Source organism: Pseudophryne corroboree, chromosome 3, assembly GCF_028390025.1.
Source record: "Pseudophryne corroboree isolate aPseCor3 chromosome 3, aPseCor3.hap2, whole genome shotgun sequence".
Taxonomy (NCBI): Eukaryota; Metazoa; Chordata; class Amphibia; order Anura; family Myobatrachidae; genus Pseudophryne; species Pseudophryne corroboree.
In genome coordinates this window covers 453912995-453939166 of record NC_086446.1, presented here as the reverse complement: position 1 = coordinate 453939166, position 26172 = coordinate 453912995, and the positions used below count along the sequence as shown (strand labels likewise).

The 26172-nt window shown below is 45.9% G+C and overlaps 1 protein-coding gene across 3 annotated transcripts in view; it reads left to right on the top strand.

Moving 5' to 3' along the window:
- The window catches only part of SAP30BP (SAP30 binding protein), a 111241-nt gene extending 86693 nt beyond the window's left edge, over positions 1 to 24548 (top strand). For 2 of the 3 annotated variants that reach the window (XM_063960607.1, XM_063960606.1), the window contains 8 exons: positions 2377 to 2419; positions 9185 to 9273; positions 10828 to 10919; positions 11074 to 11134; positions 19813 to 19864; positions 23151 to 23209; positions 23903 to 23987; positions 24095 to 24548. In XM_063960607.1, the coding sequence (XP_063816677.1) occupies positions 2377 to 2419; positions 9185 to 9273; positions 10828 to 10919; positions 11074 to 11134; positions 19813 to 19864; positions 23151 to 23209; positions 23903 to 23987; positions 24095 to 24267 (654 nt within the window). In that variant the 3' untranslated portion in view covers positions 24268 to 24548. The remainder of the gene's footprint in view (positions 1 to 2376; positions 2420 to 9184; positions 9274 to 10827; positions 10920 to 11073; positions 11135 to 19812; positions 19865 to 23150; positions 23210 to 23902; positions 23988 to 24094) is intronic. The other variant, XM_063960608.1, reaches the window with a different exon arrangement.
- The last annotated feature ends 1624 nt before the right edge of the window (positions 24549 to 26172 follow it).

Sequence of the window (26172 nt, the reverse complement as noted above, 5' to 3'; positions counted from 1 at the left end):
GAGCTGCCAGCAACGAGGAGCCTGACTGAGCCAGCGGAGAAATGGTAAGTATAATCTATTCTGTCTGCCGTAATGTGTAAAAAGAGGACTCTGTCTGCCGTAATGTGTAAAAAGGGGGATGCTGTCTGCCGTAATGTGTAAAAAGGGGGACGCTGTCTGCCGTAATGTGTAAAAAGGGGATGCTGTCTGCCGTAATGTGTAAAAAGGGGCTCTACCTGGTGTAGTGGCGCTACTGTGCGGCGTAATTTGAATAATGGAGACTACTGTGCCGTGTAATATGAATCGTTATTATTTTGTGGCCACACCCCTTCCCATGAAGCCACGCCCCTATATTTTTTGCGTGCAGGTTGGCACCAATGCCCTATTTTGCACACAGCACTAAAATGTCTAATTACGCAACTGGCGGCGGGCATTGGGGGCAGGCGTAGCTGCAAAAGGGGGTCAGAGCTTTTTTGGGGCAGCTACGTGACATCACACGCGCCCACTACAACCCAAAAATTGCCGGTTCATCGCCTGAATACGCAGCCTAGCTACGTCTGCAGGGGGTCATCCTTAGTTTCTGCTTCAGCGATGGGATCTCAATTATTTTGCGATCGCATCGCTGGATGCCAATTAGCATGCTGGACAGCCCCCAGCATGCTGCAGAAACGATTGCAGATACTGCTTTTTAGCAGAATATGCAAACCAACCTGATTAGGGTCCTATGTCACTACTATTGCCATCGCATTCAGTGATATACAGGAATTATGATTTACAAGTAAAACTAGTACAAAAACATTACTAAGGATGTGTGTGGTGTGATATGGGAGGAGGTCCATGGGGGGGTGACACCATGAGTTACCACACCGGGTGACACCAACCCTAGTGACGCCTCTGCTTTGTACACTTAAGGATGGGAAGCCTCCATCACTGTAGTGTGCTTTTCTGCCATGTAGAAATGGAATATACACTCCTAGTTCCACACACGTCACCTGTCCTATACTGTAAGTACTGCCTCAGAGGATCATAGAGCGTACTGTACATCTGATCTTTTAGTTTCATATTCATTTCACTACATTTGACAAGGTACGCTTCATCTCTTAGGAGAGATGCTTTCTAGATGTTAAAGTACACATAACGTTTATTTGATCAGTTTGGTGATGAATGAAGAGGTCCTGTTCTAAGGCATACTTGCCTACCTGACCCTCTCCATGAGGGAGAAAATGCTCTGTTCCTGGACTTTCCTGGTAATGTATGATTGCCATCACCTGTGGTGAAACACCTTTCTTATCAATTAACTAGCTCATCGCAGGGGATGGCAATCATACATTACCCAGAAAGTCCAGGAACAGAGCATTTTCTCCCTCATGGAGAGGGTCAGGTAGGCAAGTATGGTTCTAAGGTTGTAAAAATTGTGGTATTTTTTTCCCAGTTAAATGTCTCGTGCCAAATGTTAATTGCTTCTTTTCTGTCGTTCTTTCTGCAATGATTCTTTGCTCAGTATTCCTCTGCTCGTGCTACCAACCGATTACTGAATTTGTGCCCTCTGCCATCTTGTTTCTGCTGCCTCAGCCTCGTTATTGTGCGTAACCCCTCTTCTCTTCACTTCCTTCATCCAGGGCTTACATTCATCTTGGTTGCTCTTATCCCTCTATTTTTGACTACCAGTGCTTCAAAACATTCAGTGTTGCCAATAATTCTGTTTTACAAACCCAGTGATCTGATGATAAAGAACTCAGGGAGAGTTGGTTGTAAAAGCATAGTTCAATTTGGGCATTTTTATTGTCTGCACATGTGCACAAAATTTTCTTATACATTGTGGCCTATCTAGGTTTGAGCATTCCGCATTATGTAGGTATCATGCAGACCACAAAGCCACATATGCTCTTGTAAGGTGGCATGTCATCACTTACAGGTTCTCAGCTTCTGATGCTAAATACCTACTGATGCTTATCAGCAGGCTGCTCTGATTGGCTGAGTGCTTCTTGATCTCACACACGTATACTGTTAGATTTATTAATCTAGCTGCAGATTTCTTTTCACATTAAATTAATGATTTGTGCTATCTGTCCACGCCACGAAAATAGATTTTGATCCTTTAAAGGGAAGATTACTGATGTTTGTCTTTAATTGAACTTAATTCAAACTTTCATTTTGTATTTGTATCTGGATTTAAATCGATTTTATATGGTAAATGCACTTTTATAATTTAAGACTGGCAAAATGATGTACAAATTGGGTACTGTTATATATGAGCGGATGTTACCCATGCAGCGCTGGATGCTATGCTGAGCATTTTAGTCCAGCATATTGTGCAAAATGTGTTTTAACTTTACATGTGCCACAAAGTATTATACTTGTAATCATCATTTATTTAGTCTTTTCTTGCTCTTCCAGGAACAGTCTGAGCTGGAGAAAAAAGACCCCCAGGAGTTGGTGGGTAAGTGTCCCTTTTATAAATGAAATTGGCATTGCCTGTATAATACGCAGTGCATCTTTAATTTCTCTGACGTCCTAGTGGATGCTGGGGACTCCGTAAGGACCATGGGGAATAGCGGCTCCGCAGGAGACTGGGCACAACTAAGAAAGATTTAGGACTACCTGGTGTGCACTGGCTCCTCCCTCTATGCCCCTCCTCCAGACCTCAGTTAGAATTTTGTGCCCGGCCGAGCTGGTTGCACACTAGGGGCTGTCCTGAGCTCTTAGAAAAGAAAGTATATTTAGGTTTTTTATTTTCAGTGAGATCTGCTGGCAACAGACTCACTGCTTCGAGGGACTGAGGGGAGAAGAAGCGAACCTACCTGCTTGAGCTAGCTTGGGCTTCTTAGGCTACTGGACACCATTAGCTCCAGAGGGATCGAACACAGGCCCAGCCTCGGTCGTCCGGTCCCGGAGCCGTGCCGCCGTCCCCCTTGCAGAGCCAGAAGCAAGAAGAACGTCCAGAAAATCGGCGGCTGAAGACTCCGGTCTTCATTAAGGTAGCACACAGCACTGCAGCTGTGCGCCATTGCTCCCCATGCACACCTTACACTCCGGTCACTGATGGGTGCAGGGCGCTTGGGGGGGGGGCGCCCTGGGCTGCAATAGAAATACCTTAGCTTGGCAAAAAAACACATAATATAGTCAGTAAGACTATATATGTGTAAAATCCCCTGCCAAAAATATCCTGAAAAAAGCGGGAGAAGTCCGCCGTGAAGGGGGCGGGGCTATCTCCCTCAGCACACTGGCGCCATTTCCTCTCACAGCTCCGCTGGAAGGACGCTCCCCAGGCTCTCCCCTGCAGTTTCCAGGCTCAATAGGGTAAAAAAGAGAGGGGGGGCACTAAATTTAGGCGCAAATTGTGTATGATAGCAGCTATAGGGGAAAAATCACTGTGTGTAGTGTGTATCCCCTGTATTATATAGCGCTCTGGTGTGTGCTGGCATACTCTCTCTCTGTCTCCCCAAAGGACTTTGTGGGGTCCTGTCCTCAGTCAGAGCATTCCCTGTGTGTGTGCGGTGTGTCGGTACGGCTGTGTCGACATGTTTGATGAGGAGGCTTATGTGGAGGGTATTATGTTTGGGGAGAAAAAGCTACCAGTGGTATTCCCCCATCTGATGAATTAAATGAAGTGTGTGAAGAAGCGTGGGCTTCCCCCGATAAGAAACTGGTAATTTCAAAAAAGTTACTAATGGCGTACCCTTTCCCGCCAGAGGACAGGTCACATTGGGAGACATCCCCTAGGGTGGATAAAGCGCTCACACGTCTGTCAAAAAAGGTAGCACTACCGTCCCTGGACACGGCCGCCCTAAAGGAACCTGCGGATAGAAAGCAGGAGGCTATCCTGAAGTCTGTATATACACACTCAGGAATTATACTGAGACCGGCTATTGCTTCAGCATGGATGTGCAGTGCTGCAGCTGCGTGGTCAGATTCCCTGTCGGAAAACATTGATACCCTAGATAGGGACACTATATTGCTAACCGTAGAGCATATTAAAGACACTGTCTTATACATGAGAGATGCACAGAGGGATATTTGCCGGCTGGCATCTAAAATAAACGCAATGTCCATTTCTGCCAGGAGAGGATTGTGGACTCTGCAGTGGACAGGAGATGCAGATTCTAAAAGGCACAAGGAAGTTTTGCCTTACAAGGGTGAGGAGTTGTTTGGGGATGGTCTCTCGGACCTCGTTTCCACAGCGACAGCTGGGAAGTCAGCATTTTTACCCCATGTTCCCTCACAGCCAAAGAAAGCACCGTATTATCAGGTACAGTCCTTTCGGCCCCAGAAAGGCAAGCGGGTTAGAGGCGCGTCCTTTCTGCCCAGAGGCAGAGGTAGAGGGAAAAAGCTGCAACATACAGCCAGTTCCCAGGAACAAAAGTCCTCCCCCGCTTCCTCTAAGTCCACCGCATGACGCTGGGGCTCCACAGGCGGAGCCAGGTACGGTGGGGGCCCGTCTCAAGAACTTCAGCGACCAGTGGGCTCGCTCACGGGTGGATCCCTGGATTCTACAAGTAGTATCTCAGGGGTACAAGCTGGAATTCGAGACGTCTCCCCCTCGCCGTTTCCTCAAATCTGCCTTGCAGACAGCTCCCCCGGACAGGGAGGCAGTGCTGGAGGCGATCCACAAGCTGGTTTCTCAGCAGGTGATAATCAAGGTACCCCTCCTTCAACAAGGACGGGGTTACTATTCCACAATGTTTGTGGTACCGAAACCGGACGGTTCGGTGAGACCCATTTTAAATTTAAAATCCTTGAACACTTATATAAGAAGGTTCTAGTTCAAGATGGAATCACTCAGGGCGGTGATTGCAAGCCTGGACGAGGGGGATTACATGGTATCACTGGACATCAAGGATGCTTACCTGCATGTCCCCATTTACCCTCCTCACCAGGAGTACCTCAGATTTGTGGTACAGGACTGTCATTACCAATTCCAGACGTTGCCGTTTGGTCTGTCCACGGCACCGAGGGTATTTACCAAGGTAATGGCCGAAATGATGATACTCCTTCGAAAAAAGGGAGTTTTAATTATCCCGTACTTGGACGATCTCCTTATAAAGGCGAGGTCCAGGGAACAGTTGTTGATCGGAGTAGCACTTGCTCGGGAAGTGCTACAACAGCATGGCTGGATCCTGAATTTTCCAAAGTCGCAGCTGGTTCCTACAACGCGTCTACTGTTCCTGGGGATGGTTCTGGACACGGAACAGAGAAAAAGTGTTTCTCCCGGAGGAGAAGGCCAAGGAGTTGTCATCTCTAGTCAGAGACCTCCTAAAACCAAAACAGGTGTCGGTGCACCATTGCACGCGAGTCCTGGGAAAGATGGTGGCTTCTTACGAAGTAATTCCTTTCGGAAGGTTCCATGCAAGGATCTTTCAGTGGGATCTGTTGGACAAGTGGTCCGGATCGCATCTTCAGATGCATCGGCTGATAACCCTGTCTCCAAGGACCAGGGTGTCGCTGTTGTGGTGGCTGCAGAGTGCTCATCTTCTAGAGGGCCGCAGATTCGGCATACAGGACTGGGTCCTGGTGACCACGGATGCCAGCCTTCGAGGTTGGGGGGCAGTCACACAGGGAAGAAACTTCCAAGGACTATGGACGAGTCAGGAGACTTCCCTACACATAAATATTCTGGAACTAAGGGCCATTTACAATGCTCTAAGTCAGGCAAGGCCCCTGCTTCAACACCAGCCGGTGCTGATCCAGTCAGACAACATCACGGCGGTCGCCCATGTAAACCGACAGGGCGGCACAAGAAGCAGGATGGCGATGGCAGAAGCCACAAGGATTCTCCGATGGGCGGAAAATCACGTGATAGCACTGTCAGCAGTGTTCATTCCGGGAGTGGACAACTGGGAAGCAGACTTCGTCAGCAGGCACGACCTCCACCCGGGAGAGTGGGGACTTCATCCAGAAGTCTTCAAGCTGATTGTAAATCACTGGGAACGGCCACAGGTGGACAAGATGGCGTCCCGCCTCAACAAAAAGCTAAAAAGATATTGCGCCAGGTCAAGGGACCCTCAGGCGATAGCTGTGGACGCTCTAGTGACACCGTGGGTGTACCAGTCGGTTTATGTGTTCCCTCCTCTGCATCCATACCCAAGGTACTGAGAATAATAAGAAGGAGAGGAGTAAGAACTATACTTGTGGTTCCGGATTGGCCAAGAAGAGCTTGGTACCCAGAACTTCAAGAAATGATCTCAGAGGACCCATGGCCTCTGCCGCTCCGACAGGACCTGTTGCAGCAGGGACCCTGTCTGTTCCAAGACTTACCGCGGCTGCGTTTGACGGCATGGCGGTTGAACGCCGGATCCTGAAGGAAAAGGGCATTCCAGAGGAAGTCATCCCTACGCTGATTAAAGCTAGGAAGGAGGTGACCGCAAACCATTATCACCGCATATGGCGAAAATATGTTGCGTGGTGTGAGGCCAGAAGGGCCCCAACGGAGGAATTTCAGCTGGGTCGATTTCTGCACTTCCTACAGTCAGGGGTGACTATGGGCCTCAAATTGGGTTCCATTAAGGTCCAGATTTCGGCTCTGTCGATTTTCTTCCAAAAAGAACTGGCTTCACTGCCTGAAGTTCAGACGTTTGTTAAAGGAGTGCTGCATATTCAGCCCCCTTTTGTGCCTCCAGTGGCACCTTGGGATCTCAACGTGGTGTTGAATTTCCTTAAGTCACATTGGTTTGAGCCACTTAAAACCATGGAACTAAAATATCTCACGTGGAAAGTGGTCATGCTGTTGGCCTTGGCTTCGGCCAGGTGTGTGTCAGAATTGGCGGCTTTGTCATGTAAAAGCCCTTATCTGATTTTCCATATGGATAGGGCGGAATTGAGGACTCGTCCCCAATTTCTTCCTAAGGTGGTATCAGCTTTTCATTTGAACCAACCTATTGTGGTGCCTGCGGCTACTAAGGACTTGGAGGATTCCAAGTTGCTGGACGTAGTCAGGGCCCTGAAAATCTATGTTTCCAGGACGGCTGGAGTCGGGAAAACTGACTCGCTATTTATCCTGTATGCGCCCAACAAGCTGGGTCCTCCTGCTTCAAAGCAGTCTATTGCTCGCTGGATCTGTAGTACGATTCAACTTGCCCATTCTGCGGCTGGACTGCCGCATCCTAAATCTGTAAAAGCCCATTCCACGAGGAAAGTGGGCTCTTCTTGGGCGGCTGCCCGAGGGGTCTCGGCTTTACAACTTTGCCGAGCTGCTACTTGGTCGGGTTCAAACACATTTGCTAAATTCTACAAGTTTGATACCCTGGCTGAGGAGGACCTTGAGTTTGCTCATTCGGTGCTGCAGAGTCATCCGCACTCTCCCGCCCGTTTGGGAGCATCCACTAGGACATCAGAGAAAATAAGAATTTACTCACCGGTAATTCTATTTCTCGTAGTCCGTAGTGGATGCTGGGCGCCCATCCCAAGTGCGGATTGTCTGCAATACTTGTATATAGTTATTGCCTAACTAAAGGGTTATTGTTATGAGCCATCTGTTTGAGAGGCTCAGTTGTTATTCATACTGTTCACTGGGTATAGTATCACGAGTTGTACGGTGTGATTGGTGTGGCTGGTATGAGTCTTACCCGGGATTCCAAAATCCTTTCCTTATGGTGTCAGCTCTTCCGGGCACAGTTTCCTAACTGAGGTCTGGAGGAGGGGCATAGAGGGAGGAGCCAGTGCACACCAGGTAGTCCTAAATCTTTCTTAGTTGTGCCCAGTCTCCTGCGGAGCCGCTATTCCCCATGGTCCTTACGGAGTCCCCAGCATCCACTACGGACTACGAGAAATAGAATTACCGGTGAGTAAATTCTTATTTTTTTCAATCCATTTCCCATTGTCTGTGTCACAATTGCAGCAAGACATTCCTTTTACTTCCAGTTGAGACTATACTGTACATGCATAGTGATGGCATCTGCAGATTTAGATATTCAGCACAGTTTATAGACCAGTGTTGGAATCTGGTAGTTACCATGTCTTGGCCAATCATTCTTAGCTGGATAATCCTAGAATGACACACAAGTGCCGCACACACAGGCTTCACCGTGCGGATATGACTGTACCAGGGTGTGTACAGGGACTGACACACCCTGCAGCCTATGTAAAGCATCAAGCCGTAGGGCACACTTACTGACACTGTATGTGTGTATTAGCATTGGAACAAGTGTAATACATTGTGTAATTCCAAGGGAGAGGAGTCTTTGACATGTGTAGGCATTGCTATTCCCCCAGTTTTGGAGTAAGTGGGATTAATCCTATTCATAGAGGACTTACTGCAGTCATTGGAGAATTGGTTATGTGTTCATACAAATTGCTTCGAAGTCTGATAATCGTTGAAATGTCAGCCAGTGAGCGTATGTGACCTGTGTCCCGCTCTTCTGTTTGCACATGCGATGTGGCAGCCATTGCCTCTGTGATTTGCTGATGACGATGAGACTGGAGTTGCCCTGTCACTTTTGTGGTTTGTCCAGGGCTCCATGTCGGTCTTTAGAGGAAGAGTGTGAGCCTTTGTTCTGTCATTGGCAAGCCAGTGCTGCTTCATGCCCTATGCCCTATGCCCTTTTGGAGGGCCAACAATCCAAAGCACTTTTCTGCTGCAGTGCTGATGTTTATATGCACTCTCCTTATCACGCACACAAACACTGTTCTTTCATATATAGATTGGAAAGGACACCTCCTAGGTGTTCTTGACTGAACCTGTCTAGTCGACTTTACTGCTTGGCAAAATGAGTCCTCCTTCGCTGCTGGCAGATTGCTCTGTAAAGCTTTGAAATGCAGACATGTTGATAGTGAATGGGTTAATTATATCTGAACCTGTGTCATGGCTCCTCCATACATGAAGTTTAGGGGCATTAATACTGGTTCCTGCTATCTCAGATTTGTTGTGAAGTGGTAACCTAACACCTGATGAGTAACTTTCTTTGGTGTTATGGGCCACACAGAGGGCGATTGTTCCCATCCATTGGGAAAGGGGGTGGCGGGTGCAAAAGCCATCAGAGGAGCCAGAGGCAGCAAGTATAAGTGGTGGCGTGTCTGTCTCCCCCACCCCTCCCCATCACAACAGCAGAATTAATCCTGTGATTTGGCAGCACTGAAATGTCATGTTAATCACCCTTAGCACCTGTTAACCCTTTTGCAACCTGACCACATTAGATTGCCGTCTGTGTTGCAGAACTATCAGGCATTGCTCTCATCCCTGCCTTACATGTATTTTTTTCTATATGCTTAGCATCCTTTTCAGAGAGGGTCCGAAACATGTTGCCAGATGATATCAAAATTCCCCCAGAGCCACCAGGCCGCTGTTCTAATCACCTTCAGGTAAAACTCCAGGACTTGATTACAGCGCTTCTCTCTTCCGTCTCAGCTCTAGTATAGTTTATCAACTGTTGTGCAGGAAGGATTCTGGGACGCTTGGCTCTTCACCCAAGCATTAAAAAGTGTCAATATTCCCTTGTTATCTTGTATGTTGTGGATACCATAATGGGGGGGGGGGGGGGGGGCTCAGCAATAGCCACGTAAGTCTGGAAGAATGTAGTATGTAGGTGTGAGAGGCCACCGAGGACAGAGGCGACTTATCTATCTTGCCTTCAGAGCTGTGCATGCTGAAGCATGCCCTCAAAATCGCATACATTGTGTATTTTCTATCCTTATTCTGGTGCTGTACCCCAGTTATATCACCTGAGACTGCATGGAAGTACTTCTACTAATGCCAATACCCAGCTTTCTATCTTTTCGGTTCCCCGTGGAAACTTTTGCACCTTTATAGTATACATATAACGTGGTGATAGTTTTGGCCAATTCTACTTAGATATTTGTGCATGTCAGTCTTATGTGACAATCTGGCATCTGTGCCTGTTACATAGCAATGTTAGCCAATACAATAGAACGCTATTTGCTTATTTTCCCCCATAACTACATCCCATTCATTCTCTGTGCTCAGAAGAGGAAACATGTGACATTATCTCATGCCATTATTCACCTAACATTAATGGCAGCGTATGCCGTGTTTAAGTGCGCCTGAGACCGTTAACAGTAATCCATTAAATCCCATGTTTAGGAAATGTTTGGTTAGCTCTTGGTCTAAAACCGGAGAACAAAATGTAATTGATGTAAACTATTTCTTTAGGAAATATTTTACAGTAAGCCTGTTACAGGTATGTATTGGGTAAATTTAAAAAAAAATAGCTTGCAGCATTTTGTTAATGACTTACTACAACTCAAACAAAGAAGATTGACAGCTGAAGGAATAATTATTTACTTAAAGGCTTTCTGAGCTATACAGTTTACATGTACGAATCCTATCACCGCTATTATTCTGCGCAGTGACCTCTTTCTGTCTTCCGCGTATTTCTTATACCAGTCCTTTCTGACTAGAAGAGTTAGGATGGAGATTCCTTGTGACTCTTGGACGTCTCCTCTCACATTACAAAACTTGAGTTTAGTGTAGAGATGATAAATGCCAGGACTGGGTTTAACCAAGCTTCCGTCGGTTAGCAATAGATGATTACAGTGAGAGTCTGTGGGCTTAGGGTTGTGCTTTTATATCCCAGCCCCCCCTCTCCCCAGTGATGCATATCCTAACTGACTGCTCCATGCAGCGTTGCCTTTCACAGGTGCATCTGTTAACAGATATTATATTGTGGTCTCTAATGCTGGGTTCACACTGGGCGATATATCGCAAGCAGGTCGGTGGGTATATACAAATGAAACCTCTGTGAACGTCGTAGTTTGGACATATCACGTCAGGTCTGCCACACAGCCGATGCCCAACAGTGTGTACACAGCATAAGATGAAAGAGGTGTCAAGAAATGACCCTTGTCATATGTATCCATAGTTACACAATACACATTTATGTGACCATTTCTTCTTAGGAGAAGATTCACAGACTATATGAGAAAAAACTGAAAGAAGGCACAGACATGAATCAAATTATCCAGAAGAAAAAAGAATTCCGGAACCCCAGGTAAGGGCATGTCCTGCAGTGGGGCTTCCCTTGGCCAGGTATAGAATGTATACAGCGGCAGCGTGCATTATGTGTACTGTATTCTATTGTTGCAGTATTAGTTATGCTTGTGTTTTATATATAGATATATAATATGACATTTTACTTTCTTCAGCATTTATGAAAAACTCATCCAGTTTTGTTCCATTGATGAACTTGGCACCAACTATCCAAAGGTGAGTCTACAAGAGCTATTTGGTCTTTTGTTACTGTAATGAACTCTCACTAAAACATATCTATCTATATATCTAGATTTAGTTAATGTGTGTCTGTGTGTAGGAGCAGCACTCATGTTTGGATGAAGAAGTGTACGTTTGTTGAGATTTATTGAAGCATACACAGGGACGTCATGTTCCCATACCGGACATAGATTTCCATCAGTGTGTGATTTTACCCAGGGAAAAATCAAAAAGTATAGATAGACATAGACAGATATATAGCTGGATATATTTATAATGTGCAGCATTAGGCAAAAGCCGTCAGTCACACATAAGAAAGTGCAATGTGCAGAAGCAGCATAGATACTTATCAGACTTCATTGGCAAGATGCAGTCATATTAATAGCAGCGTATGGTCAGCAGCCCGATGGCTGTTTTGGTACTCACATGCACCTTCATCATGTCTCATAAAGGAACCCAGTGCTGCACTAAGTGGTACATCTATACTGACAAAAGATAGTACCACCTGCCAGGAGGCACCAATCACCGGCTGTGGACTAGCCGCTGCAGTTCTCACAACGCATTGTCCAGGCATGTGTGATCACGGCACCTGGAAGTACTGGAAATGATGCATGAGTTCTGCCGCTATTTGCGTTCCACCAACTTGAAGCCATTGTCCAGAGATGTTGCTCCCAGCTGTATACAAGGAAAACAATACGCCCACTGCATTGTGAGCGCTATTACAGACTAAATGGGTATTTCTGCAGCAGGGTACATTGGTTTCCTCAGGGTAACATCTGGGTGTAGAGTGGATCTTGATCCAAAGGCACCAACAGGCTAAAGCTTTAGGCTGTCCCAGGATGCATTGGTGCCTGCTCTATAACCCCGCCTCCAGGCACTGAGAGCTCAGTTTCAAATTGGTGCCTGCAGCCTCAGCTCACCTAAAAGGAGGGCTGCACTGGGCAGCCCTGAAAAAGCTTTTCTAAGAAGATTTCTTCTCTGGGCTGTCAGCGCTGCTCTATTTCCCGGCTCAGTTCCCAGGTACTTGTGGTGGAGACGTCCTGGCTTAGGCACAGAGTCACAGACTGCTCTCCTGGTTCGCATGGCTGCTACGGGGAGGAGGTAAGAGGGTCCCCCAGGCGGGACCCGACATTAAATCGTGTTCCATCGGCGGCCTAGGGATACGGGTCGTGGCACTGGCGTGGACACGGTCACTGGGCAGGTACCCCACTAGATTTCCAGGGCGTCTGAGTACAGGTCGGGGTGTACTAACACCCCATTTAATAAGTTTCACTGTACCCGGGGTGGAAATCCAGCATAGGGGAGGTAGCGCTTGAACTGAAGCCCCTCCTCCAGCCCAGGGTGCCATCTCCTCGCAGCTTTCCCACCCTGGAGCTGCCTCACACTCTCCCTCACTCCCTGACTAAGACGCTGGGCGCCATCTTCTGAGCATAGCTACGGCTGGTCTCCGGGACTGCAGGGCAAGGTCTCCCTTGTAAAGCCGCCTGTATATAGCGCTGAAACTTGACAAACACTTAAGTATCCTACATGTCTTTCTACAGACAGCATTAGTTGAGCGAGAGTGTACCGTTTCCAGAATATATTGTACGAGTAATCTCATAAATCCTCCTGTCACTTACTGCGCTGTGATATATATATATATATAATATGTATGTATGTAAAAATAGAGATAAGGGGCGCCTTCTAGTGTCTAGATAAATATATATAGTGTATACCCCATGTGAAAGGAAAAATGGACACTACTTATCTGGAGCATATGCTTCTCTTCGGTCACGAGACCTCATATATTCGATTGATCAGAATTCAGCTATTTCCTATGTTTCTAACTTTCAAAAGGAAGGTGAAAACAGCAAGATCCTGCCAAAAATGGACCTCATGTGTCAAACACAAACGTGAAATACAGATACGGGTAAGCTGTCCATGCAGATTCACACAGGAAAAAACTTTCCAAACAGACAGCCAGTGGTACTCCAGTGTCCTTGCAATTATATATATATATATATATATATATATATATATATATATATATATATATATATATATATATATATATATATATACACATGCATACATACATACATACTAGACCAGTGCAGTTTTATTGTGATCATTTCTGCGTTGACTGTGTGTGCCTGTATCTGCTGTGTGGTTTCACTCTCAGTGTTTCCCAGATATAACTGTCACTATATTCTGTACCCTAAGGGGCTAGGTGCGCCTGGATCCGCTAATATAGTGCGACACAGTATTTATCCAATACGCATATTCTACTGTGTATTCAGTCGCATAATGGGGGTAATTCTAAGTTGATCGCAGCAGGAACTTTGTTAGCAGTTGGGCAAAATCATGTGCACTGCAGGGGAGGCAGATATAACATGTGCAGTGAGAGTTAGATTTGGGTGGGGTGTGTTCAAACTGCAATCTAATTTGCAGTGTAAAAATAAAGCAGCCAGTATGTACCCTGCACAGAAACAAAATAACCCACCCAAATCTAACTCTTTCTGCACATGTTAGATCTGCCTCCCGTGCAGTGCACATGGTTTTGCCCAACTGCTAACAAAGTTCCTGCTGCGATCAACTCAGAAGTACCCCCAATACTGGATTTATTCGCAGGTATTGTACTTTGTCTGGCTTTATCGTACTAAGTCGCTCTGTTGTTGCATTCATACATAGGGCGGTATTCAATTCTTTTCACCCCCTTCTACACCCGTTCTGTTTCTGCCCTTCGGGGGCGTGGTATCACTTCTTGAGCTTGCTACCCCTGGGGTAGCGAGGCTCCCAGCCTTTTACACAGCTAAACCTGATTACTATGGGCGCGATATGGGCGATAACGGGGATCATTTTAGATAGAATGGGTGTGATAGACATTATGGGCGGTATTCTAATGATATAACAGAAAAGGCGGTAAATCAGTGGAAGCTCCTGCAGCATACAGAGCATGCTCCAAGGGTTTACCAGAGGGGGAAGTGTGTACCACGTGTCATACATCTTCTAGTCAGTCCGCAGCTCCTGTGCCCACTCAGGAGCCACCCCAGGCTGCGTTCACTAACCTACTAGGTACTCTGGTAGAACGCCTTACGCCCCCTATGGGACCACCTGTGCCCCTACTTCAACAAATTTTCCCTATGGTTAATCCGCCTTGGGCGGGAAAAATGTATCTAATCAACTTCAGCAATTAAATCAGTCCTTGGTTAGACAAAAATCCACCCCAGGTCACTCCCGTGTCTCTGAGTCATCTAAGCGGGCTGCTTCCTCCTCACATTCCACGTACCTCTCTGATGTTTCATCTGAAGAGAAGGGGGAGCATACGGTCCTATAAGACACTGAGGGGCAGATGTATTAACATGGAGAAGGCATAAGGAAGTGATAAACCAGTGATATGTGCAAGGTGATAAAGGCACCAGCCAATCAGATCCTAACTGTTAATTTACATATGGGAGCTGATTGGCTGGTGCCTTTATCACCTTGCACATATCACTGGTTTATCACTTCCTTATGCCTTCTCCAGGTTAATACATCTGCCCCTGAGGGGCAGATTTGTTAAGCTTGGTGAAGTGATAAATTGAAAGGAGATAAAGCACCAGCCAGTCAGCTCCTAACTGACATTTTTGAAACCCAGCCTGTAACATGACAGTTAGGAGCTGATTGGTTGGATCTTTATCACCTTCCACTTTATCACTTCACCGAGCTTAATAAATCTGCCCCTGAATCAGGTGTTACTGATGAGGGTTCTCCCTTGCAGATTGATGTCTGTGCCTTAGTGGTGGCTATTAAACAGATCCTGCAAATCTCTGATGACGAAGTTTCCACTACTGTGGCTAAGAAATCTGATATGTTTAAACGGCAGAAGGTGGTTAAATCTGTTACCCTATTATGACCATTTAGTGGACATCAGGCGGGAACCCTGGTCTACTCTAGGGATGAAATTCCCTCTGCCTAAACAGGCCTTGGCTCGCTATCCTCTTCCCGCAGAGTTATGTAACAAGTGGGAAAATTCACAGCCGGTGGATTCTCGCGTCACCCGCTTCGTGGTGTCGTCCACTCTGCCTGTCAACATCTATTTACTCCCTTACAGAAGCTGTGCATAGATCCACGATTGCTGCCTTTTGGGCTGCAAAAGGTATTGAAGCGTGGGTTCAGGAATTAGAGGAAGAGCTGCCCGAGGATATCTCTGACACTGCCAGACAATACCTGTTTCACATTACCACCGCGCCTAATACATTCAGGAGGTGTCCTCTGAGGCGGGTGTGTTGGTAGCCAAGGCGTCAACTACGTCTGTCCTGGCTCGCTGTATTCTGTGGCTGGGGTCGTGGAAGGTGGACCTAGACTCCAAAAAGACCTTGAAGGTACTCCCCTTCACTGGGGACATTTTGTTTGGGGAAGACCTGAATAAAAGTGTATCTGAATTAGCGGCTGCTAAGACTGCCTTTCTGCCAAATACTAATCCTTCTGCACTGAAGCTAAAATGTACCACCTTTTAGTTTCTTTTGGCCTCAAGGGGGGAAATCAAAAGGTCAGGCATATCCGAGACAATCTCGTGCTCCCAAAATCACCAAGCCCAAGGCAAAACAATCCTGAGCGGCCCGTCGGCCTGCTTCTAAACAAGACAAGCCTGCTGAGTGACGGGGCGGGCCTCCCCCTGGGGGACCCCAGGGTGGAAGGCTGACTTCTACAGTACGCCCAAGTCTGGTTAAAGACCACTTCAGACACATGGGTGCTGCAAGTTGTCTCTCACGGGTACGCAGTCTCTTTCAAGAGACGTCCCCCTCACCAGTTTTGCACCGCGGTTCTCCCTTCAGAAACGGAAAAGTCGCAAGATTTGCAAACGGTTGTCAGTTCTCTCCTGAGTACAGGAGTGGTTGTGCCGGTTCCTCAGTCTAAGAGAGGCAGAGGTTATTACTTGACCATGTTTCTTGTCCCGAAACCCAATGGGTCCTTCCGGCCTGTACTCAACCTCAAATCTCTGAACAAGTTTGTGAGAGTGTCCAGGTTTCGTATGGAAACACTGCGCTCACTTGTACTGGCTATGGAACCTGGAGACTATCCCTGGATATACAGGATGCATACCTGCATGTATACCTATTGCCATGTCGCATCAGCAGTTTCTGCGGTTTGATATTGGCAACATCCACTATCAATTCCAGGCTCTGCCATTTGGACTAGCTACGGCTCCTCGGATCTTCGCCAAGGTCATGGCCGTGCTGACGTCCCATCTCTCTTTTCAGGGTGTCAGAATCCTGCCATATCTGGACGACCTGCTGATTCTGGCAATTTCCCACAATGACCTCCTCAGTCAACTGCAACGGACAGTAACCTTTCTGCAAGCCCACGGGTGGCTTATCAATTGGAAGGAGTCCTCGCTGGTCCCAGCTCAGAACATGGTGCACCTTGGGGAACTCCTGGACACACACACAGTCAGCGTCTCCAGAAAAAGTCCTGAAGCTTCAGGACAGGATAAGATGCTTCCTTTGTCGCCCCAGAGTGTCGATACACCCGGCGATGCAAGTACTTAGCCTGATGGTGTTGGCATTCGACATGGTAGAGTATGCTCTAGTTCATTCCCGCCCTCTACAGAGGTTAATCCTTTCCAAGTTGGACGGCCTTCCTCAGCAGATCAGATCCCACATGATCAATTTGACTCCGGATGTTCGTCTGTCGCTAACCTGGTGGCTACAAGATCAGAAATTAAGCAGGAAGCCAGTCTAAGGGGATGGGGTGCGGTGTTGGAGCGACACTCTTTTCAGGGTCGCTGGACCAAGGAGGAATCACTCCTCCCAATAAACATTCTGGAGCGGAGGGTGGTGTTCAATGCGCTATCTCTCGCCTGCCTCTTGTACAGAACACTCCTGTTCAAGTACAGTCAGACAACGCCACCACGGTGGCATAAATAAACCATCAAGGCAGCACTCGAAGCCGCATGCAATTATGGAAGTGTTAAAAAATCCTTTGTTGGGCAATATCGGCAGTGTTCATTCCGGGTGTCCTGAATGAACTTCCTCAGTCGCCAGGACGTGCACGCCGGAGAGTAGAGTCGTCTTTCGACTCCTAGTGGACAGGTGGGTCTACCAGGTGTAGACCTGATGGCGTCTTGACACAATTACAAGGTTCCGGTCTTCGGATCTCAGACCAGGGATCCTCAGGCAACGTTCATGGACGCACTGGCAATTCCATTGAACTTTCGGCTGCCCTTCTTGTTCCCTCCAGTGTCTCTTCTGCCCAGGGTCCTACGGAAGTTCAAACAAGGAGGATCGCTACTTCTAATTGCCCCAGCGTGGCACAGATGACATTGGTTCTCAAACCTGCAGTGTTTGTCGATGGGGCGTCTCCTTCTACTTCTTAAGTGACCAGACATCCTCGTACAGGGCTCGTGTCTACCCAGACCTGGCCAGACTGGCTTTGACGGCGTGGCTCTTGAAGCATCACTCCTGTGGGCCAAAGGTTTTTCTGAGGCGGTCATCCAGAATATATTGAAAGCCCGCACACCGGCCTCTGCCCGGATTTATTACAGGGTTTGGAATTCTTACTTCACCTGGTGTGCTTAGAAGAATTATGATGTCTTTAGGTTCAGACCTTCCAGAATTCTGGCTTTTCTGCAACAAGGCCTTGACTTAGATCTTCGTCGGCCACCCTCAAGGTTCACATATCTGCCTTGTCAGTATGGTTTCAGAGAAAAGTCTATACCTGACGTTCATACTTTCACTCAGGGTGTTCTTCGGATTCAGCCTCCCTATGTCCCACCTGTGGCTCCATGGGATCTGACTGTTGTACTGAATGCTCTGCAAGAGTCCTTTCGAACCTCTTGAGTTGGTGGACCTTAAATGGCTCACTGCCAAGGTCCTGTTCTTGCTGGCTATGCCTCTGCAAGACGGGTGACTGACTTAGGCGCGTTGTCCTGTCGTCCACGCTTTCTGATACTCGACCGGGTTATTTACCTAAGGTGGTGTCATCTTTTCACCTTAACCAAGGGATTGTGGTTCTGGCCTTTATCTCTTCGGACTTGTCTCCCAAAGAACGGTCTTTGGATGTGGTTAGGGCTCTCCGTATCCATGTGGAGAAGACTGCTTCTGTCAGGAGGTCATATGCCCTTTTTGTCCTGTTTGGTTTTCTGAAACGTGACTGGTCTGCAATTAAACAAACCTTGGCCTGGTGGATTAGAATGGTGATTGCACAAGCTTATGCGCAGGCTGGACTCCCTCCCAGTTCCTGCTGCTATTAAAGCCCATTCTACTCGGTCTGTTGGACCTACTTTGGCGGCCCACTGTGGCGCGTCTGCAGAACAATTATGCAAGGCGGCTGCCTGGTCCTCCGTGAACACGTTTCTTAGGTTCTATGCCTTTTGATACTTTCGCCTCCGAGGATGCTTCCTTTGGACGCCGGATCCTCATATCCGCTAAGGCGCGTCCCCTGTTTCCCTGTGGAAACCAATGTACCCTGCTGCAGAAAAGGAGTGTTATGGTAGACTTACCATGGTTAACACTCTTTTTGCGAGGTACATTGGGTTCCACAGGGCGCCCACCTGTGACGCACCTAGTTTCTATGGGTTTGTATGGCATTAGCCGCTGGTACCTTTTCTTGTCGTGAGAATGTGGTTCTATGTAACTAACATCTGCCTTCTCTTTTGCCTGCTCCTGCATTGGAATGGGTAACAAAACTGAGCTCTCAGTGCCTGGAGGTGGGGTTATAGAGGAGGCCCCAGTGCTTCCTGGGACAGCCTAAAGCTCTAGCCTATTGGTGCCTTTGGATCAAGATCCACTCTACACCCTGATATTTTCCTGTGGAACCCAATGTACCTCACAGAAAGAGTGTTAACCATGGTAGGTCTACCATAACACTCCTTATCCTATCTAGAGAGCGACGAGGAACATAGTAAAATGAATAAAACCTTTGTTTACAAAATATTAGGTGAGACATTCTGATGCCTGCGGTACCTCATCGCTAATGGTCAGGTTTTATCACTGATAGAAGAGAAAGCATTGTGTGTTCTCACATGCAATGAAACGCAGGAACATGATCAATTTTTTGTTTTGTTTACATGTTGCCCCGTAGCTATGTATTCTAGACATTAATTTCACAGCCTGTGAACAAATGGGATGTTCAGAAATCCTACTGCAAAAAAAAAATGTGATGTTGCCAAAGCAATTGTTCCTCCCTGGGCAGATGGTAATTCTGGTATGCACTATTCACATAGGAGATCACATGGTACATAGTAACAGAAGTTTTGGTGCAGGACAAAATGTGTACTTTCCTGACCAAACATTATTAAACTGTATTTGCTATGTTGGTACCATTTGCATCAATAATGATTCTTTAGAATAAAGATTACTGCCCCTGAGCCTTTTCCTTTTAATCTTGACAATCTTCAGCCTTTACCTCCCCATTATAGACCCCACAGCCTCCTCCAGCCAGCCCCCACAGTGTTGCTATAAACAAACAAAAACTATTACATTTGCGGTGGCCAGTGCAATAATGCAACAGCGGCTCTCGAATGGGCCCGGTACCTGCCTGCTCTCTGCTGATCATGCAGCAGCGGTGAGCAAGAGCTAGGTTTATCTGTAGGCCCCAGAGAACGTCGGGCGCGATACAGCTGTGTCCCAACAGTTCAGCCCATTATACATGAGCAGTAACTGCATTGCTTTCTCCACCACTTCCTCTGACAATGCCATGGTTTTCTGTTACAGGATATGTTTGATCCTCATGGGTGGCCAGAAGATTCTTACTATGAGGCTCTTGGTATGCGTTTTGTTTATTTGTAGTCCTACTGTATTATGCACCATGTTGATGATTCAGTTTGGGGTTTGGCTCAGTCCTCTGTTCTTTAGTAATAATGTAGTTGGCTAGACTTAGGATTTGGCTATTGGGATCATACCTTGATTTTCCTACAGTTTCAGGGCTCCAGGTCCTAATGTGCTTTTCACAAAGTAGTATAATATAAATAATTAGGTATGACCTGTAACACAACACCGATATAAAAGAAAAGAGCGAGGATTTCTGTGCAAGCAGATGTGTATTATTGATATTGATTAATGTAGAGTGTGTTCTTACTGCGGGCAGAACAGCTGTCCAAGGGCAAATATGGAGGAAATAAAGGAAATCATGCGTCTCTTTACTCTATATACCTCTGTATGTGTTGGTCACAGTGTGCATTGTTTTTAGGAGTTTCCAGATAATAAAATCATATCATTTGGGCCCTCCTGCCTAATTTTAGTATGCAATTTGGGGCTTGACTACAGTTTACCCTATGTTAAAAGGATTTGATACTCAGGGCTCTAGCCTAATAGCCGCAACAAACGGACGTATTTTTCCCGATGTTTCACCAGTTTGTTTTTTTACAGGCTGTCTTATTAGATCGCCCATAAAATAAAAAAAAATGACCTTTCTTCTGAAAAACACACAGGTTCAGTGAAACTTGTGTGTTTTCATGAGAAACGGCTATTACCGGTGATTTTGTTTCGCCTTGCTGAGGCAGGCAAAGTAAAATCCCGGATAAGCCGCGGCTCGCGTCGGTTTATCGGGGCTAATAGGATAGCCCCAGGCGAGACCATTAACCGCGGCTAATAGGACACAGCCCTCAGTTGATTCTTAAAAAATGGTTCGTTAATATGCATTGGTACAATATTATATTAAGTCTATATGCTTGAAACTAAGGAGGGAATTTATTCAACGTTGGAGAGGGATTAAGTGGACAGAGAAAAAGTAACAACCAATCAGCTTCAAAGAGTCATTTTCACAGGCTGTGTTTGAAAAATGTAATCTAGGAGCTGGTTGGTTGGTACGTTCTTTCTGATATAGAAAGAAAACTGTGTATCCCGCACAAAACATAAACAATAATAAATGGATACAATGTATATGAACCAGCTATTGCAATAATTTTCTTACATTCATTTAGTATCACAGCTGGAGGTGCTCCACGGAACTGAATATCACATACTCTAATACCGGAAACCCAGAAACGATTTCACAAAGAAAAAAAGTTCCTTTGTGGAGCACTCTTTTATGTGTATAATTGGTAAATGATTTTGATAAAACATAACTTTTATTCACTCTTATTCATAAAACCTTTCTAGACATAATCATACAATACAAATATGATGAAAAAATATTGAAAATATATATATATACGCTCACCAAAATAATATTGGTAGTGGTGGTATTTTAAAGCATCAAAAGGTAAAATACCTATAACACATCAACACACCGATAATTTAACTAAGATTTTAGAGCTTTGAATGCTATTTCATAATCATCTCCAGCTGATGATACCCTTGAAAATAATCCTGGTGATTTCTCATATAATTTTATTCATATGCTACCTGTTAGTAACTTGCATGAAATTCTGGACATTAAACCGTAGGTGCTGCTTTGGAGCATGCTATCATGATTTAGGTGTTTAACATGCACCCTACCCAGAAGGTCTACGTTACTGCTTTATAACAATTGTTGTAATAGCATAACCAATTGTCCTCTCTCTGTGCTCTCTCCCTTATTGACTGTCAGGTGCAAATTGTAATAAACATACTTGGGATAGAAAGGAACAGCGTGAAGGTATGCCACCCCTTCTGCTGCCGCCGTCTTCCGTGAGCGGACGGGGGTGAGAGCGGGACCGGCAAACGTTGTTCACGATGGAGAGATGCAGTGATACGCCCTGGCTCCTCCGTTTGTGGTGTTAGATGGTCCTGGTTACACTAAGCATTGCAGGAGCCAAATTCGCCACCGGGAGGAGGGCAGGCACCGAAGATAGATAGGACAGATACATAAATCACGTATTTGTTGCTAGACTACTTGATAGGTCTAATATTGGTTATGTCAAATGATTACATTCCTGATCGACCACACTGAAAGTTTAATGTATCCCAGACATGATATTATATTACTGGGTATCAATATAAATGAATTAGCTGTTGTGCATTTGAATATTTAGGAAAATGTATAATACTGTATCCCTAGCATGATTATAATCAAATGTTTAACACATAGATTGAAAATTAGGGACAGCGTGAAAATCTGCAGCCCTTTCTGCTGCCTCCGTCTTCAATGAGCGGATGGAGGTGAGAGCGGAGCTTGCAGGCACGCTGGCCGGAGAGAAAGATACAGTGTACAACCCTGCTCCCGTATGCGGTGTTAGGTGGCCCTGGTTACTGACAGCATTGCAGGGACCAAAATGCGCCGCCGGGAGAGGAGAAGACACCTGAAAGGACAGGGTACCTGACTTTTGGCTGGAGGGTGTGGATGTGTGCAGGCTGTTCCCCCTGCAGCGGGGAATCAGCAAACGGCCAGAACGCGTTTCACCACGGAGGGCTTAATCACCTCTTTTTTTCTTTGTGAAATCGTTTCTGGGTTTCCGGTATTAGAGTATGGTACGTTCTTTCTCCAAGCTTTGATAAATCTACCAAATCTTTTATTTTAAGTTGAGCAATTTTTAGGCAGTGAGATTACACTGCGCCTATTGAGACGTGGCATAGTGCAAAAGTCTCAGAACATAAAGGATAAAGTAGCATATTCTCAACATCCTGGGGACTTTACAATGGAACATGCATTGGATTTCTAGTTGATTTGGTTTGTACATATTTTATTCCACTCTTGATATATGCAGTTTTATATTTTAGTGTATTATCTGAGACGATATCCAGGGCTGACATTGCATCTTAATTAAGATTAAGGGGGGGGATTCAATTGTTCCCCGTCAATTTTCACACAAAAAAAAATTTAGCTTTTTTTGCCCAATGTTTGTGTTCAATTATACCGGGTTGGGTTTTTTTTTTTTTTGTTTGTTTTTTTCATGTGAGACATACCCCGTTCCCGGACCTATGGGTTTCTGCAAAAAAAAAAAAATACAGGGCTGATGGGGCTGGATATAAGGGATTTTGTATTACCTGCCTCAAAAGCCCGCTGGTGTAAAGACCATTCAAAATCCCTGAGGGGCTCAATTAGCCTCAGTAAGTTACCACGGCTAAGTGAATATCGCCGAAATGTCAAATAGTAATTGTTCATGAGCTTTTTCTTTACTTCCTTTCTGTAGCAAAAGCCCAAAAGATTGAAATGGACAAGCTCGAAAAGGCAAAAAAGGAGCGAACAAAGGTGGGTGTAGTTGGGTATCTTGTAGGTAAAGTAGTGTGTGTGTGTGTGTGTGTGTGTGTGTGTATATATGTATATATATGTATATATATATATATATATATATGTATATATATATATATGTATATGTATATATAGTTACCCCGGTGCGGCACTCGGTACTTGACAAACGGACTCTGGAGACCAGTGTAGTTCAACAACAAGTGTTGAACTACACTGGTCTCCAGAGTCCGTTTGTCAAGTACCGAGTGCCGCACCGGGGTAACTATATGTATGTACTGCAGTACATGTGAAGGCACCGGTATATCATTATAGCTTCATCGAGGAGTGCCGGACCTATGCTACCGTATGTATATGTATATATATATATATATATATATATATATCTCTGTTCTGTGAGTGTCAGGCTAAGCCTAAAAGTGACCTGCTCTCAGGGGAGTGCATGTTTATGAGCCTTGACAGTGTCTGTTTGTTACATCTAGGTATTGCCTTAAAATAGTTTGTAATAATGTAAACTGAGATATTAAAATTGTTTCCACGCAATCAAAGCCTATAGAATTAAACTAGCAACTAGGAGTTGGGGGGGGGGGGGGGGGGGGAATGATTGGTTGTTTCTGTGAAGAGTGAGTAAACATATTTTTTAGTATTTAATCCAAGGCTGTGATTTATTTTTTTCTCTTTTTGTGACTTTTTTAGATTGAGTTTGTTACTGGAACTAAGAAAGGTACAACTACCAGCGCACCAACTGGCACAACAAGCACAACCACTACAGCCACTGCAGGTAAGTACACACAGATATTTGCACTGTTTAATGAAAGATGGAAGTCTGCTTTCAATGTGTACAATCTCGCTGTTATAGTAACCTAAGCTATGTAATTTTTACTTCAGATGCACAAAAAAGGAAAAGCAAGTGGGACTCCGCTATACCAATTGCCCAGCCAACCATCCTCACAACCACTGCCACATTGCCTTCTGTCGTCACGGTAACAACTAGTGCAAGTGGCTCAAAAACTACTGTCATTTCTGCTGTGGGCACCATTGTCAAGAAGGCCAAGCAATGAGAGGATGGGAGACATAATAGACTGAACTCTGCTGATAAACTCATGACTGAGGCGCTTACTATTCTGCACATTGCAAGGTTTACTGGATGTGAATGACTGTGCCAGCAACTGAAGTGATCTCTTGCTATGTGGTAATTGGACGATAAAAGGGTAAACCAGGAATCCCCACCTTTTTACCTCAGGAGGACCTGGTTATCTTCAGATAAGAAATAATGTATACATTGGGATAGTGTTTTGTGTATAATTTCTCTGATGTATAAAAGGCTGCCTTTTTATTTTAATTCCCAATTGAATGCTCTTATTTTCTACTTAAATTAATTCCTCTTTTGTAAAATCCATTTTTCCTTGTTCCAGTAGTCAGGTGTTACATTATGTGGCATTTGTAAAATCACATGGCTAAACAATGCATGGAATACAAGTCTGAAGTGTCATAGTTCACACCTGTGGTTTTACAGTAAGTTTTGTTTACTGCAAAGCACTTTCAGAACATGGTTTACATGGGATCAATATGAAATGCCGGCGGTCAGGATCCCAGCTGTCCTGATCCCAACAGCGGGATCCCGTCTGCCGTAATGCCGGCTGCGAGTCAGCGCGAGAAATCTCCTTGCAGGCTTGCTGCAGACACGGTGGCTCACTGCGCTCGCCATAGGTTCCACAGATTGAGAATAGCCTGTGTCACCGGTATTCTGGCGGCGGCATTTCACCGCTAGTCAGGATTCTGTCTTCAGCACTGTGACTGCCGGGATACCGACTAGCGGTAGTTTAATCGCTTCCCATTTTTACATGGGTAATTTTTTTTTTCTTTTCTTTTTAAGCAATGACACGATCATTTACGAAATAAAATGTAAAATAAAAGCCACATGTTTTATATGCATTACCAAGCATTTTCCACGAAAAAGTATGGAAACATTCGTAAAACTAAGGGTTTGCATATCTATGCTATTAAACCAATATCCTGTCTCCGCCCACAGTTCCTTGGGGGTTAACAGGGGGATGTAGCAAACGTTCTAAAGAGGAAAAGTGATGGTGTTGCACATGGCAACCAATCAGATTCTAGCTAACATTTGTAGTACATGCTATAAAATTATATCTTTAATCTGATTGGCTGCTTTAGAAGGTTTCATCGATCTCCCCCGTAAACCCCTCTTTTTGTGAGGGCATGCTATTTGATATGGAGATATGTAGAATAATAGTGCAGAAAGATCAATGTAGCCCTGATCACACTAGAACAGGGGTGGGGAACGTCCGGCCCGCGGGCCGTATACGGCCCGCAAAGACACTTCACCCGGCCCGCCCAGCCCGCTCACAGTACCGCAGCCGCAGAAGAGGAGGGAGAGACGGCATTTAACAGAGGGGGACGCTGGGTAACCTGGCAACCGTGCAGCGTGCGCGGGGGGGGGGGGGTCGGGCGGTGGCGCTGCGAGGGGACCCATAGAGGAGGAGGGACAATGGGAGGCTGTCACCTGCTCATCCCTTCCTGCTCTTCCTCTGAGTCCTGCGCAGGAGAATTGGGGGGAGCGTGGCTGAGACAACGCGGTGAGGAGAAGGATGAAGATTGGAGAGCAGAGGGGGAGAACTATGGGGAGCCGGCCAGTGGGAGGAGAGCACAGAGAAGGGGAGATTCCGCGGCGTTAGACACTGCCATGTGTGGCAGTCAACGCTGAAAGAAAAAAGGTAAATAAATTAGAGATGTGGGGACTAGCCTGCTGTTGGGGGGGAAGCCTGTTGGTGTGCAAGGGAGATCCTATTGCTGTGCAGAGGGGACATTTCAATGTGCAGGAAGATAATGTTGATGTACACTACAGGGGATGGTGTGCAGGGGATCATACTACTGTGTTTGGTAGAGTATTGTTGGTGTGCAGGGGGATATTGGTTTGATGTTAACGTTAGTGTGCAAGATAAATA